The sequence below is a fragment of the Mycteria americana genome, chromosome 11 (genome assembly GCF_035582795.1).
Source record: "Mycteria americana isolate JAX WOST 10 ecotype Jacksonville Zoo and Gardens chromosome 11, USCA_MyAme_1.0, whole genome shotgun sequence".
NCBI classification, from domain to species: Eukaryota; Metazoa; Chordata; class Aves; order Ciconiiformes; family Ciconiidae; genus Mycteria; species Mycteria americana.
Window position 1 is genome coordinate 9,549,590 of NC_134375.1, and position 17,397 is coordinate 9,566,986.

At 41.7% G+C, this 17,397-nt stretch overlaps 1 protein-coding gene across 1 annotated transcript in view; it reads left to right on the forward strand.

Moving 5' to 3' along the window:
* Window positions 1-881: 881 nt before the first annotated feature.
* Window positions 882-17,397, forward strand: part of FGD5 (FYVE, RhoGEF and PH domain containing 5) — a 106,553-nt gene continuing 90,037 nt past the window's right edge. Inside the window, exon 1 of the mRNA XM_075514144.1 lies at window positions 882-3,835. Coding sequence (XP_075370259.1) covers window positions 1,008-3,835 — 2,828 coding nt within the window. The 5' untranslated portion in view covers window positions 882-1,007. The remainder of the gene's footprint in view (window positions 3,836-17,397) is intronic.

A 17,397-nucleotide genomic window follows, 5' to 3' on the forward strand; every position in this document is an offset into this window, starting at 1 on the left:
TGGAGGACCTTTTGACCCAAGAAAGGACTGAAGAAGCTGTACAGTGAAAACTGAACTGAAGTTTAAACCAGTAACTCTCTTCATGTTTTGGGTTGAAGTATTTCATTCAGTGCATTATAGCTCAGCTACATAATCAATGTAAAGTATTAGCCAAGCTTTTAGCAAACCATCTTATCCCTCATGATTACGTTGTTTGACAAACAAAATGTAACTCCATATTTTGTTACCATGGTAATGGCAGATGGGAAGACTGTGTGTCTGGGCACCAAGTGTTCACTTCAGTTTGGCTGGGTTGAGTTAAACCTTGATCTGTTGGTAGAACTAATTTTGTTCAATGCTGAAATTCTGCAAACTACATATTGAAATTAAAATCACTGCTACAAAGTGATTGTACTGTGTTATAAGAACAGCTACTATGGCTGAAAGGCATTTCTTTCATTGCAGTGGAACACTTCAGCATCATTGAATCAAAGTGTTCATACTTAATCTCAGGGCAAACAGATTTCTGGGACAGAATCAAAAGGTCTCTAATGTCATTAGTACTGAGTGCGGGAGGTGTTACCCATCTGTGGGTATCTGTGTATGATATACCCGTGGCTCTGCAGCTGTACGTCTTTCTCTCCCCAAGTGTGCTAGGGCAGCATCTAGTTCAGTTCAGTTCAGTTTTCACCTTAAACCATGTTCCCTGGAGTAGCTACAGTGCCACATGGAAGCACAGTGCATATGCTTTGCTCCTTCAGTTCTCTTTTCAGACCTGAGCCTTTTATTGGCCGGACTCCTTCTGCATTAGAAGTCACTGGTATAAGATAAAGCCTACTGTAGGATATATTCTGCTGGCTTTAATAAGAAACCAAGACGACTAACATGTCTGTTCTCTCTTTTCTCCAGAAATCACAAAGCCACCACTAGCACCGAAACCAAAGATTACCGGTCATCTTTCTCCAGTAGCTGTCTCCAAATTTTCTCCTTCACTGCCAAGGGCTGATATTCTTCATAATCCGAACTCTATGTCTAGGGGTCCCAAACCACCTATTGCTCCCAAGCCAAAATTCTCAGCTGACACTGAGGGCAAATCCAGTGTTTATACCAACAATAACTTAAATAAATGCTCAAATGGGAAACTGGTATGTCTTGATGGAGAGCTGTATGAAGGAAACCAATGCAATGCTGATTGCCCAGAATCTGAGGCAGATAATGAATACATTGTAGTTCCTGAAGCTCAGCTGACCAGCGAAGACTGTAATGACTTGGAACATGAGCATGATCAGACCCTAGATTCCTCTGTGGAAAATGAAGTCTCGGAAACTTCAGAAGAGGTAGAGAAGGAAGAGGATAACATTGCTAATGATGAGGATACCAGTAATCAAGAAGTCAGCGAAGGTGAGCACCATAACTCTTCAGATATTGCTGAACCAATGGAACCAGACTCTGAAGAGTCAACCAGAGACTGTGACCAGTCCGAAGCACTTTGTGAGGAGTCCTCAGATGCCCCTGATGGGGATAATGATGCTTCCAAGAATGTAGATGAAGGTGAGGATGTTGTAGGTGATTGTAGTGAAACCAAAAACAAGGAGGAAACTTCTGACAACCTGGAACTGGTGAAGGACAATAGTGATTGTAAAACTGACAGTGACAACATTTTGAATAGAGATGAGGAACTGATGGGTGATATCTGTAAAGATACCATTGTAATGCCACTACCCGCAGATGAATCAATCCCAGGTTGTGAGAAGGCAGGGCAGGAGGAGGAGGAACTGCCTGAGATTTTAGAAGAGGGAGATGGGTGTCTAGCACATGACGGTGACCACAGTGCACATGCAGAGCTTGATTTGAACATGGAAGGGGAGTTAGAAAATGATGACTGTGCAAGCCCTGACATACTGCCCAATGAGGTCAGTGAAGGAACAGCTCCTGGCTTAGAACTATGTGAAGATGAACCCAATGCTGAAAATGGTTTAGGAGAGTCCATCCATCAAGCAGCAGCTGAAGAGGAGGAAGCAGACCCAGATGAGCACAATCATACAAACACAGGAAATGCCAGTGATGGCTGCCAGATCACTGAGAGGAGAGGTGAGGAGAAGACATCAGAGGTAGCCTCTGAAGCAAGCAAAGACTCTGGGAAAGGGGAAGAAGAAACTGTGAATGCAGAGAATATGGATGATGGCTGTCAAATTGCTCCTTGTGAGAATGAATGTGGTGAGGAAATACCCATGGAACATTCAGATGAGAATCTTCAAACAGATGAGACCTCTCTGGATGAAGATGGTGTGCTCTCTGATAGTCTACCTAGTAGTCCAGGGATGGAGCCAGAGCTGGAAGATGCGACTGTTGAAGAGCATAGTGAAAGTATTGTGGAAACCTCTAAGTCAGATGAGCTGCAACTTGAAGACAATGAGGTGGAAGCAAACAGCCTCAGCAAAAGTGTCCCAAGTGCACCTCAACAGGTCCCACTTGAGGAAGAGTTAGAAGTCTGTAAGCATGGCGAAATGAATGTAGAATGTGGGACCAAACATGTCTTGCATGAAAATCTAGCAGTCCCTGAAGTGGTCATTGTGCCTGAAGAATCAGAGGAAAGAGAAACTAGCAGTGATTCCTTAGATGATCCTTATGTGCTTCCCGCAGAAAATGAAATTGCTCATGATGGGCAGACTGATTTAGGAGCTGATCACAGTAAAAGGGATGAATTAGGCATGGATGGTGAAAACAACTTGCTGCCCATTGATCGTAAAAGCATTGTCACTAGAACACGGTCGCTCTCTGGGAAAATGCCGGGCTATGTCCCAGAAACAGTTCCAGAAGAAACTGGACCTGAAACTGATTTACCATCTTCCTGCAATGGCTCTGGGACAAAAGATTTAAGCAATAATTTATTTCCAGCAGAAGGAAAACCAATGGAAGCCAACAGGGCATTACCAACCAAGTCAAGACGTTTCATTTTATATCCTCGATCTTATTCTGTTGAAGGGAGAGAGATACCTGTCTCTGTTTACAGAGAAAGTGATGGCTGTGTACTGGATGATGGTAGAATAAAAAGGACAGAAGACAATTTGTCTTTGCCTTGTGTCAATGGTTCCTCAGGTAGCTTTTCCCAGAGAAATCATCTTTTATCATGTGGCGTATCTACTCCATCCTCAGTTGTTGATATACCACCTCCTTTTGAACTTGCCTACATCACCAAAAAGCCAATCACTAAAAGTTCCCCTTCACTTTTGATAGAGAATGACTCACCTGATAAGTATTCCAAGAAAAAGAAATCTTCCTTTAAGAGGTTCCTCACTCTAAAATTCAAGAAGAAAACTGAAAGTAAAGTCCATGTAGATGTTAATGTTTCCTCTTCAAGGTCCTCATCAGAGTCTAGCTATCATGGGCCTCCGAGGCTGATGGAGCTGGACAGGAGGAGCCTAAGTAGCTCACCTCAACTAAAATCACATGTGGGGAAGCTCCGTGCATCTGAGTCTCCCTCAGCTGTTCTTTTCTATAAGGATGGTAAAAGAAAAGGAACGCCCAAGTCCTTCAGCAGGAGTGTGTCAAGGGTGGAGTCCTTCGAGGACCGGTCCAGACCTCCTTTCATGCCACTCCCATTAACGAAACCTAGGTCCATTTCTTTTCCCAATGCTGACACATCTGACTACGAGAACATTCCTGCTATAAGCTCTGACTATGAAAACATACAAATTCCTCCTCGAAGATCCACCAGAGCAGGAACTTTTACTGAGTTTTTTGAAGATCCCAGCAGGGCATTGTCTGCTGCTAATGAGAATGATGGCTATGTGGATATGAGCAGCTTCACTGGCTTTGAGAACAAGCAGCAAACCACAGACCAGGAAACAGAAAGGTACTGTAATAAATTACTATGTAAGACCTGCTAGCCTTGGCCAAACAGGCAAGGCCCCCCCTGCTAGGTATCGTAGGCAGATCCTCCATGTTGCTTGGCTTATACCCCCTCTCAGGAAATGCTTACAAGAAAGATTGGAAGAATACAAGATAAGCCTTTATCAGTGAAAAAAAAAGACACCAAATTAACTCTTTACCTTGTAAATGTATACTAGCAAGTCCAGTGGATCTGGATCCTATGGTTTACAGATACAAACCAAAGAACATTTTAAAATATTTGGTTTATCCAATGGATCTAATTTTTGTGGCTTGGGGGGGGAAGGGAGAGCTTGCTTTGTTCTTCAGTAAGAAAGGTTTCTGACTTCTTGACTGAATGAAAAGAGAGCCTATTTGCTGGAAGGGGTCCTGCTTCGTTTTTCCTTTCCTGTCAATTTCTCAAAGCAACAATATATATATATAATTTATCTTTCAAAGTACATCAGTTAAGTATAGACCAGAAAATCCCAAATCATGAACTAATCAGAATAGACAATTAATTTTAAAAGTTGCTTTAAAGCCTATCATTACGGCCCTTTGACAGAGCTGCTGATTTATAAATGAATTAAATAGCTCTGTCTGAAATCATATGCATTGCTAACATTAATAACAATCTTTCATCCCATTCCATTAGATTATTTGCAAACAAGAAAATGTCCTTTTCATAGTTACATAGGAGCAATGCACTCAAGACCTTTGAATTTGAATTTGAATCTGTTGTCAGATTATAGCATAGAGTCAGTGGAGTGCAGAGATGTAAATAAGAAGAGTGTTTTCCATTAAGTTCATGTTAAATAGGTAATGAGAAAACAAGGTGCAAAGCAAAGGAATGAAAAAGAATGTCTTTAATGCAGTTGCATTTTGTCAGAGCTGTGTGAAAAAGATAAACATCTTAAAAGCAAGGTTTTCATGTCCATTTTCATCCATCATTCTCCTTCTAAGGATTTAATGTTCCTGTTTCTTTGCAAAATTTATTTTTTCTGGTCCTCTCCCCTGTCATTGTGAATGGAACAAACCATGGGCATTTCACACATCCCTCTTTCAATATTTCAGACTTGGGGAGTGAAAGAACTTTTCTTTAACACCTCTGAATGAGTCTTGCAAACCATTTCTAAGACAAGAATGATGTGCAGTGCTTTGTCTTTCTGAGAGAGGAGAGAATTGGCAGGGGAGGGGGAGGTGAGTACGACATGGGGAAAGAGATTGCATCAGTGCTTCAGCTGTGGATCCCAATGTGCCTGAAGCTGAGGGGTCTGGGAGACAGGCCTGTGGTTTAGCTCTTTGGCCATGTTGGCTGCTTACAGTGTCAGGAGCCCCAGCGGTGCCGACGCTGGGACATGGTGGAGTACAGTGCAGCTTCCCAACGCGCACGGCCACATCCCCAGAGCAGTGCTCAGCAGAAGCTGCATTAGCAGGGCCTGACGGCCCATTAGTCACACTGCTTTCAACGGTTTGCATTGCACCCAGCACACTGACGTTTGCTCTTGGAAAAGCTGGCCAGTTCTTTGTGTCCATGAAACGCCGCCCATTTTAGGTAGTTCTTGAAGAACCAAGTTAAAAATATTAAAACTACGTCAATTGCTGTGACTTGGGCCCATTTATGAACTTCCTGTGGAAGCCTGTTGTTTCAAAGGGAGAGCCAATCCAAACTGGTTCAGGAAGTCTCAAGGTCAAGGCGTGAACATAATTTTTCAGTCTGCTGCTTGTTGTGCATGCAGTTTTTGCTGTTGGGGGAGAAATGAAGGCTAGGCTCCTGAACAACTCCTTTATCAAGATAACCGGGGTGGAGGGGAAGAGCATCAGGCAGACAGCAATATACATACATTGCTGCTGAGATATAGCTATTATTTGCTATATTTGTCAGGACGTTTTGGACAAAGACATGCCTGAAAAGCTTTGATGAAATGTAAATGGGTAATACACATCCAATGGCATAATATACTTGGAGAAACAGTGTATGGTCTAATCGTAAAGCAAAGCAAATCGTACATGTACATGAACCTATTTACACATGCGTACATGATGTATGGACATGGATGTTTTATTTCCTGCTAAAGCAGTTCTGCCTAAAATATCTCTCAATGGATTTCATCTTTCTAATATGAATACCTATCAAACACAGCTCTACCACAACCATACAGGGATAAAAATTACTTTGAACTCCAGCCTGCTCATATCCTGAGGTTTATTTCAACCATTTGAGAGTACAAGTGTGTTGGATTAAACCCTTGCAATACGTGAGACTTGAGCCCGTGAACTTCTCTTTGGTGCATTCACCTGCAGAGCACTGGTATTTAGCATCTGCTGATACCTTATGGAATTGCTACATTTTGATGAATGGCCAAGTACAACTCTTTTATTACATTTCAGAGAACAGAATGTGAGAGTGCTATAAAAGATTATAATAATTCGGGAGTCTCCACTACTGTGTGTGATTGGGGAAAAGCGGGGCAGGAGGGGGGCTTACAGAAATTGACAGATGAGAAGATTCACTGTTTAATTTTCATGCTTAAGAGGAAAGACCATGTGGAGTAGATTTAAACCAATAATTTCTAATTAGAAGCAATCACGTTTAGAGAAAAAGTCCAATAACAAAAGTGTTCATATCTTAACTTAGAATTACCATTGTCAGAATAGAACGGGGAATATTGCCCCCTGAAGGGCAGTTATTGTGTATCCCCAAAATTTAGCTCTCTGGTATTAATAATTAAACTCTGATTCGGGTGTATGACAATATAGATCATCATTAGACTTCTGTACAGTGTAGAAATAATGGGACATAAGTGGAATTGGACAAAATTCCCCTGATCTTTCCCCAGTCCACATAGCCTGAATCGGACACAATTTTCATTTGCTTTTGAAAAGTCGCTATCTACCCCCTTTTCTCTGAAGAGTTGCACTACAGAGCGCAAAGCAACACAAAACAATTGTTCAGGCTGAAAGCAAAGGACAGCTGTGCCCCACCTCTGCGACATTACACTGCAACCTATAGCATTGCCTTTACTCTCACCAGCTATAAGTCAGAGCAATTTCACCAAAGTTACTGGCTAAACTTTCATCAGATGAAAGTCAGTTAGAATTAAAGTATTCTGGCACATGTCTTAAAGGATAGCTTCACTAACCCAGCTTGACCTTCAGAGCATCAGCTGTGCATATGGCAGTGTGATAAACATCAAGGGGATGGGAAAGAGATACCTCAAACACTCATTTCGTAGTCTACCACAGTATCACTTCCAGTGCTTTTAGGAGGGACGAGTCTTTATCAGGGTTTAGATAAGGTCAGGAAGATGGCATAGGTTGGGTGTTTTCAGAATTTCATTTCCTCTTTTTGCTTTCTACTTAGAGTCCATAGTTTGCATTTACCAGTTTGCTAAGCCTCAATCCTTCTTTCTGCTAAGATGCTCAAAATCCAGAGAGGAAAGAAGATAGGGAGAAGAGAGGAATAGAAGGAGTATACCTGCAGTTCCACAGCTAATCCCACTGTGATGTTGAATATTCATAAGAAATGAGCTAAAAGCCCATGTTGCTGTTACCTGTACATTCCTATATCCTTCTACATAAAACAGTCTTTGAGACCTACTAGAAGAACCTCAGTCTGATTATTGTACTTAACCAACAGCAGGCCTTGCTCATACTTTGACTCTCAAGTGAATTATTGGGGGCCAATGTGGGGATTCCAGTGCTCTGTGCAATTACACCAAGGCTCATGGCAATTCCTAATAAGTCTCTAGAATTGCAGTCTCATGCCTGTAAATTACTCCCAAGGCTCTGACTTTCCACTGCTTTTTGAGACATACAGCACCTATCTGATGCTCCTCAGCTTTAGTACAATCAAGAAAGCTGGTCACCTCTTCAGTATCCTTTTTAGATCACCTATTCAGTATTCCTTTGTAAATGTGTTTTATTCCTAAGGGATGTGCTTCTTCAAGAAGAAGATGGGGAAAAAATTGTCTTTAGTAGAAAGTCAGGAAAAAAACGTGCTTTATGTGTGTCAAGCAAGTGATACCTTTCCTTTAGTTTGGCCAGACTGAAGCAGGAACACACAGGTGCTTAGGGACTGATACAATTGTGCCAGCATCTGAAGTGCTAGCATTGGAGAGGATGCTTCATGGGTAAGCAGCTCCGTTAAAAGCTTTGTAAGCAATCCTCTTCGTGCATAGCCATAGTCAGTCTGGGCTTCTGCCAGGCCTACGCACAAGATCACAAGGACTATGTTAGCGCAGACCAATTCCAAAATGTATACCAAAATCATATTATAGTTAGACAGCAATAGAACCACTAGCTATGGTTGATGGGCCATAGAGGATGCAAATCCCCCTACTTTAAAAGGAGAAGAATCCAGTGGATGAGCAGTTACTTCCCCCTCCAATGAGTATTTAGCTGTCCCCTTGCCTCACCACTGGATTCATGAACCTATATTCTATCAAATTATGCCACTTACGTGATTATATCCTCTGTTCCCTGCAGGTCATCAGTCACTGATTAGCTCCAAGGCTGCAGCCAGGGACAGTCTGTATGACCGCCTGTTCCCTACCCTTCTGTAGCATCCACAAAAAAAAGCCTAACAAAAGCTGCGCATAATAAACATCTTAGAACATGAATTCTCTGCCTAAAAATGGTCTCAATAACATGCTACTCAGACCTTCATATGCCCTTAAGCTTAAGGTGAAATTTAAACCATTAGAGTGAATTTCCTCCAACGTAGCACATGTTTTCAACCAATAGAATCAAGATGTCATATTCCTGGCTCTCTCTGCTCCTTCAAATGAGAAGCACGTATGTTATGTAAGATTAAAATCACCAACTCTTAGAGAGGCACAGTGTGGTATCTAAGCACAGTGTATGAAGGATAAGGTGAAAGTCTAGAGATAATTATGTAATGGAAGCTTCAGGATAAATAGTTCACACACCAAAATAGCAATGACCAAGAAAGGACAACCATTGTTGTTATATTTAAAATAGTAAAAGAAATATAGAGGAATATTATGTATCTTTTGTTATAATTGTGAATCAATGTAATTTATGTAACCTCAAGGAAATTCAGAGTGCTTTAATTTACACAAAAGACCAGTAAGTTTCCAAATAAAAAGAAGCTTCTTACAAAACCCAATACAGCGATACTGCTAGGTTTGTCAAAGTGGCAGCATGTCAGAGGTGCTTAGATACTGTAGTGAAGGACAGACGGGCAAGCAGGCAAAGAGATGCTTATTTAGGGACAAACACTCATGAGGTTAATAAATGTACCTGATATGCTTTGAGAATAACTGCTGAAAGAATCCATCAGCTCTTTATCAAAGGCTGATGCAGAATTCAGCTCTACTCTTTACCTGCATCTCTAACATGTTTAAAAATCAGACAAGTACTTGCTGAACTGAGGCTCAGTAAGGGTGCCAATTAACCTACAAGGCTGTTATTTAATGCTCAGAGCAAAGAGGCACAACTTGAAAGTCTGATGCACACAAGGGCAGAAGCAAATGTTCAGGACTGTTCTTCTGTGAAGTCCAGCAGAGTGAGCTGAATTAAACCTGCATGCAACTGCACCCATTAAAGCCGGGGGAAGCTGAAGATACCACCTCCTCATTTCTTTAAATTAGTTGAATAAATCAGATTTTCTTCATCAATTTCTTCTCCCCACTCTCCTCCATTTTCTTTTTCTTTCAACTAGTGAAGACATTTGAAACAACTTAATTTACCTTCTAAAGTAGGTCAAATAATACCTACACCGCAGAGTTAATCCCCAAGCACGATATGACTGAAGCCTGCAAGAGTGTCTGCCTTCAAATGCCTGCCATAGGTCATATAGCCTTTGTATACTTTCCTCATTGCCAAAAAGTTCTGGAGATAAGTATTTTGGAAGGTTGTGGCTCACATATTCAACGTGTCATTTGAGAAAATGTAGCTATAATTGTGGTTCATAAAACAACTCTCTTCTCCCATTAGAAAAGAAACCACAACTGTTTCTAAAAGGGTGATCTGTTTTACTGCTACTTCAAATTCACATGCTTAAACTCATTCCAAGAGTATGAGAAAGCTGGAAAGGTTTCTGTAAAGGATATTAGAAGCCTTTAGGAAGTGTCTTCACAATTGGTTAGAGATCCCTTTCATTCAAATATTAATCAATCAACAAAGATTTTAAAGGGTTTTACAGAAGATGGCTGAGATTAGAGTCTGGCCCTGCAGATCTCTATTGCTTGTAAGCAGAAAGCACTTTTTCATATTAAATGTCATTACCATTCTTTTCCTTTAAAGACTTTCACCCTTTAATAAGAGGGTAAGTAGGCAAAACCTTCCTCCCCTCTAGTGATCACTGGCCCCATGTGGTGGTGTCACAGACAGGTGTGTTTGTAAAAGCCTACGTAAGAAAATGGGTGAGAAAGAAAAAGTGCATAGAGTAAAAGAGGAGATAGTCTGCATGCTAGAGAATTAATTGTAGAGCTCATGCCATCCAGTGTCTGTGGCTGAACTATGTAGCACTTGAAAGTCCTTAAATACAAAACGCGGTCTGTTTGGAAGGTTATTGTCATTAAAACATGAACACAGAGATGCTAATTCCCTGCTAAGTTCAAGGCAGTTATGAGTAGCGGAGCTTGGCCCTCCCGCCGGTCATTCTTCCATAGACACTTCAAGTTTGGACAGTCAGTGGAGCTGATGCTGGGGTGGAGATTTTGCCTGTGGTTCTGTCAGGAACGTTGTGTGCAACTCTCTGGGGCACGGAATCAAGCTTTTTTTGACAGGTTTCAGTGAATGCATCTTGCCAAATGCAAAAATATCTTCCCGCTACTCTATCTCTTGGGGTTTATATTGCATTTGGAAGGGAAGTCCCAATCCATGACCTGATTTAAGTAAGGCAAAGGGCAAGAGGTAAAACAGCCAGATACAGTGATTTGAGCAAAGGTCATTGACCAAGTGAGGACTTTTCAGCGTCTTCAGCGAGAAAGCAGGTAGATGTGCCCTTTGCAGTTGACCATGCTGCTTTCCCAAGTAATTCTTGTTGCAAGTTGTGTTTTCTCTGCCATTCTGGGGACATTAACATTGTGGATCCCAGCATACAACCAAGTTTTTGGGGAGATCACTGGGGAAAGGGAACAAAAAGCCTTTCCAAGACAGTAATTATAACAGTTTTACTGTTATCGCTGAACTCCCAGCCCCAGGGAAGGAGCGGTCCTTAAATTTGTGGATTTAGTGATCCCATATACCATCTCTACTGCAGATCAAAAATTCCCCAGGAGCAGTCCCTGAAGGTGTGGCAGGTTATTGTCTGTATAGGACTTGTTTCTCCCCTGATGCTTGATTCCTGCAGCAGTTCTACAGTGCAAGGGCTCTCTGTGAAAGCAAAGGAGCAGGTGGAGTGGGTCCAAGCAGGAATCATCACTTTGGCAAAGAACATAATTGCTGATCAGAAAAGGATGAGGGCTCCTTGGTAAAGTCTGAGCAAGTAGCACAAGCAGGTACAACAGTGGTTTAGCATTTGAAGTGTGCTGGTATGCATCTGGCAGGAGAATCGTAACAGCAATGTCACCGTTTTGATCAGCTCTGAGAAATACAGCTGTGGTATTGCATCACATGAGCACAAAGAATGGCCACTAGAAAATCCTGAAGCCTTTCACTCCTTGGATAAATGCAGCAGCAGCAATAGGTTCAGCTAAAGCACCTGATTGCTTTTAATACAGATGCAACCTGCCCCTTCCGTTGATAATTCAGTTGAATTGTAGCCCTAAGGAAACCATAAGGCTATGGTTGTTTCTGCCTCCACAAAGAGCAAACGAGGGGGAAGAATTCTAAAGAGAGAAGCAAAAGAGCCTCACAGACAAGGAGGACTTGTGAAAGGAGAAGCAGCACCAAATTTCGAGATGTTTCTGACATTTTCTAGAAGATAGAGGCCGAAGAAGGCCACATGATTTGGTAGCTGAAGAGCAGGTTTTCCTCTGTAATATGCTTGCCCATATGCTGCCCATATCAATCCTAATACTATCAATACTATCCATACTATTCTCATCCCAAACAGCAGCCCAGTTACCATAGTTTCTTGTTTAGGTAAAACTCAAGGCGAATTTTGTCAAGAAGATAAAACCCACTCATGCTTTTTCATGTTTTTTCTGCTTGTCCCAGCTAGAGCTGCTCAGTACAGGCATGGCTGCCAGAGGATATCAAAAAAAGATCCCCATTTTCAACACTGCTCAAACTGTCTTTTGGCTTACTGCTGTATACAATAATAGCAATGCTGCCAACATTAGTTCATGCTATTTTACCCCACATTTGGAGTAGAAGCAAGTTAACTCTAGACTAGATCTGGAGACAAACCTAGGCAAAGCAGGCTCTCAAGGCATCTGGACTTGGGAGGAAAGTTAAGCCCTGAGCTACAGATTCAGCCTAGATTTCAGGTAGTTGTTTTGGGAAAGATGTTCCCATCCTTTCCTCTTTTTGCTTGTTCAGAGAAACAAATCCTAGCTGCTGATTCCACTCAGTTCCTAGTTCTCTGCCCCATAAATCCCTGCTCTGTGCCTACACTAAGCTGGCATGCACCCATAGCACTGATGAGAAGCTTTATAAGAGAGAGAATTTCCTTTTTATAGGTCAAGCGCTTCTCAGGGCTGGTGATAATGTTAATTATGGATGTAGCACAGAAGTGGTCTACTAACAGGCCTCAGGTCCCTTAAAGACCTGTATGGGTCTATTGTATTGAATTCTACTGGCAGTTATTAAGCCAAGGAGAAACATGGTGATCATAAGCATTGTGAGAGGTTTTTTTAAAGAAACATAAATTATTTTTAAAACTTATACATATATAAATCTATACATAGCTTTTCTTTATCTCAGTGTGGAACACGTGCTGCACTCCGGATCTTGTAGATGGGAGAAAGTCCCATAAACATGCTGAAACAGAGGGAAGGAGGATCAGGGATTGAGCCTAGAGGCAAGGGAAGGAGACGTTTTCACTTGTGATCTGGTGAACATGATGGAAAATAAAATCTCAGCAGCTTTCATCAGTTGTGGCACTTTGCACTTTGCAGCATAAACCTGAAAGAAAGTTTTGTAAGAAGTTCATTGCAGAGCAAGGGATCCCAGTACTATACCCTGACTTCAGGCTGTGCACAGCCTATTGAAATTCTTGACAATAGCCACAGCCAGCTCTGACATGAGTCATGTCTTTATTTCTGTTTACTTTAGTATTGTCTGAATTGCCACAGGGAGTTAGAAGGTGATAGCGGTTAATGGAGGACTTCCAGCGGCTCAGAGACAGGGAGCAGTCTGCGGGAGATAACCCCTTGCTGCTCAGGTCTGGGTACAAGGCATGCTTCACCTTGCATTGTCAGGCATTAGAGTGGTGGGGAAATTAGAGGGGTGGGGAATTGTCTTTCCAAGACAGCAAGGACAGAAAGACAGCTAGTAAATGCTCTTTGATGGCAGAGCTTTTCAAACAAGCACCTTTGAGAAGTGTCTCTGGACAGTACCGGTAATGTCATATTGATACTGAAGAAGGAGAGATTTTTAATACATTGTCCAGATTTAGGCATCAATCTTACAGTAGCTCCATGACCGCTCTCCTGTTTCCTCATATCCATGGAGCCGTTTGTCCTGGTTCATGCTGGGGATGGAGGAGTGGGGGGATAGTATAGGTGGTCCGGAGGCAATGTGCTCCCCCAGCACAGCTTTGCATTGCACCTCACCATCCTGCACACACAGCAGATGTGTCCCAGCACAGCCTCAGAGGGCTGCCACTGCTCAGCCGCAACATGCTGGATCCAACCCTGGCTTTGTTTATGAGGAATCACAGTCCCATATACCTCCCAGGAAATGGTCCCAGGTCCTCAGTAGATGTTAGTTTTATTAGCAGCTGGACTCCATTCTGATGGCTACTCTTCTGATCAAATTACAGTGCAGAGACGGAGGAATGTGTACATGTGGCCATCTTCATGTCCTGAGGGCTTATAAGCCTGGGTAGACTTCTTTGTCTTCTCTGTTTCCATTATATGAACCAGAAATATATTTCAGTGGGGTTACACAAGAGGAGAGAGTCTGCTGTGTATAGCAGATTTGCCCTGGGTGATGTTTATGGGGCACAGAAGTGATACTGGTGTGATTTAAGCATTCCTAGCACCACACAGAAAAAAGCATGTACTGCAGACAGGGTGATGAGACTGCAGATTGGCAAGATGCAGCCTGTTTGAAATGGTCAGGTCTTTTACTGTCAATGAGTGTTCTATGCACGCCTTTCTCTGCTCCCTCTCCTACCCCCACCCTGAGCCTTACTGAGAAGATTTATTGAATGAGAGATTGCACATTACAATTCTGCAGCCTTTCCAGAATCTACTGCTCAATGATATGGGGTATATCTCTAGATTAGATTTGTAACAAAAACAACAGAATGCTATTGCATTTTAAATGCAAATCTAATCTAGTAGTTTATGGTTTATTGTGCCATCCAGCAAAGTTATTTATAGCATACAGTGCATTTTTAATTATCCTACAAGAATTCTTCTTTTACAGGACCCAAGGGGGGTTAATGTAAAAACTGCCTTAAAGATTTGCTGTTCAGTGGCATACAACAATTAATTTTATCTTAATCGACCAATTAGAGTTAATGGATGGAAGAACATATTTAAGAGGCACTGTCTGTTTTGCCAAGACCCCTCTCAAAGAGCTCATAAAGCGACCCTTTCACTTGAGTATTGGCTGGATTAATTAGATGTTATCCTTCAAAGGCCTAGAGCAAGCAGATTTAGACCTATCATCAGTGAACACCTTTTGGTGCTCTGACTCATGCTACACCAGCTTTATCAGTATCAAAGGGATGTCCTCAGACTTCTTTTTCTCAAAGGAAATACAGCTAGGTACTGATGAACTGAGATAAGTCATAGTTGCTTGGATCTGTGTTCAGCAGTCTCCATTCAGCCATTCTCAGCTGTCTCAAATTAAATACCTCTTCATTCTGTTAGCAGTTTGTCCTTATTTCTTGAATACATTTAGTACATTTGGGCCAAAACCTCAGGAATTAACCCACTACATCTCCCTGATGGGCCTTCTAGGCAGGTGGACCTATTCAAGAATAGGTAGTTTCTGATGAAAGAATCTCAGTGAGGCTTGCTGACCCTCTTACATTTCAGGTATCAGACTGAATTCTTAGTTCTGGGAGTTGGCTAGAAGAGCTCAGAAAGGTCTCTTAGGCCACGTGCCTTCAGAAGTAATGGACTGCATACAGTACAATACATCTGTGAAGTCAAATCTTCTGGTCCTTAAATAGATAAGGACAATATATGAGCTAAAACTGAGCACCTCAAAATCTTTCTTTTAAATTTTCTGCTTTCACATTGTCAGGCTTAAAAAATCCAGGCAATGGCAGTGAAATAAAAATACATCACAGTGAATACACTCAGGGTAAAGAGCCACAGTGAGAGTGACATATAGTAAGATGACAAAAATGTAAATATATATATTTTAGACTGCACTGGACAAACAATTTGTCTTGCCATTTGATTGCAGTTCTAAGGAAAAACATTGCTTCAGTGGCTGCAAGAGAAATAAAATATGTGTACCTAACTGAAAAGTCCAAGGGAAAAAAACCCCCCAAAATAAAGGAATTCTGGAGTTCCCAATGCTTTGTCTGATTGTTTCATTTGCAAGTAAAAAAAAAAAAAAAAAAAAAAAAAAGATACAGATACTGAAGTAAATTCTGAACAAAAACATACTTTTGAATTGCAGAATTAAGATGGTTTTGATTTTCCAGAATTATGGGGGGGGGGGGGGGGGCAGAATTCATTAATAGATTAATCCCAGCCAAATGTCACGAATCTATGCAATTTTTAATCATGCCAAGCCTGATTTTTCAGCCAAGCAAAACTGCAGCCAGCTCTAATTTTAATCTGAGAACTCAAACTGATGTCTTAGGAGACAGAGGAGAGCCACTGAGCACTTTCATTCAGCCCTACATATTAGCAGTTAAGCTCTGTTTCTCTCCTTCTGGAAATATTCTGCTTTAACAACTGGGTGAATCTCTGAAATGCAAGAAAATTCAGTTCACTTGATGTTTCCCCCAAACATCAGGAAAGAACAGCCAGATACAAGGTCTTGGTTAGTTTAGAATTCCAGGAGCTCTGTTTGTTTTCCTGGTAAGGCTGCAGGGTAGTTGACTCTCAAATCCAGTATGTGCTTTCAAGTCCAAAGGGAATCCCTGCTGGAAGGACAACCATGAAGATAAGAGGTTTCTTAGTAGTGTCAGTTCCTTTCATATGTCCTCAGATCTCCCTGAAAACTGATAGGAAAAGCTGCCAAACCTCCCTGCCCTTCTGATAGGGAGGTATTTATGCACACCCAGCTTGCAGGAGCTCAGGAACTTTAAAACCCAAGAGACTGGGCACTGCTTTGTTCAGGACTGGTCTTTGTGAGGGGGAGAGGAGCATTCCCGACACAGTCTCCCTCACACTGCCTGAGGTCACTGAACCTTGCAGCACCAGCACTAAGAAGCACTATTACAATGACGCAGGAAGAAGGTGATTGCATTTTTCAATGTGTTCCTACCCCACGACCACATGACAGGACAAGCATATGCTGCCCTGAGAGCAACAGGCAGCTCAGTTTTCAGCTTGTGTTTTGAGGGATCTGCTATCTAAAACTCCCCAACTCTTTCCTAGTAGCAAAATGATGTTGGGGATCTTAGCATGAGACTAAGACACATTTAGCATAAACTACCACTGCTTCAGAAAGTCTCTGTGGAAGAGATTTAGGCCAGGGCTGACCATCTATGAAAATGGCTCTCAACAGTGAAGGTCATTTTGGTCAATAACAAGAAAGGTTGTATAATCTGTACAAATTCCTTTGTGGCTCTGGCAACACAAATAACTGGAGTAATGCTGACAGCAGTAAGAGAGGAGTTTGTCAAGTCTCACTCCAGTTAAAAATACTTTGTTCTGTTTTTATTTTTTAATAGGGAATATTACTATTGTCACCTAAACAGGTTTCCTTCTGATCCTAGCTTCACTGCATTTTTCCCCTGGTTTGTTCCCAGACCTGGCTGCATGGTGTTGATAAAGCAGCTGATCCTGCTAGTACAGGGAAATGATAACTCCCCTTCCATCTTAAGAGTCCTGCAGGGCAGCACGGTGTTCATTATGTTGAACTTACTGTGAGTATTTTCCATGGAAAGTATGCAATAATGAACTGGCAATAAAATGAAAATAGAACATAAAGACTCTGGTTCCAAGTTTTAGTGACTAGGTTACACTGCCAAAAATAAACAAAGAAGGAATAATCGGGAACATACCCCTGATCTCCTATCTACAATATGTGCCATGTCATCAGTTTCTTTTTGTGAAATGTATCATCTTTTTCTAACTGGATCCAGAACTCATAGTCAGAAAAACATTGGTAAATGTGTCATAGTCGGAAAAGTGACTATAGAAGTGGAATCTGGATGAGAAGACGATACTGTGCCAGATGCTCATTTGGGGTACATTGGTATGCTCTGTTGATTTGTACCTCTGAGGATCTGAACAGCTGTTTATGATTTGACTGCCCTGATAATTCAGGCTA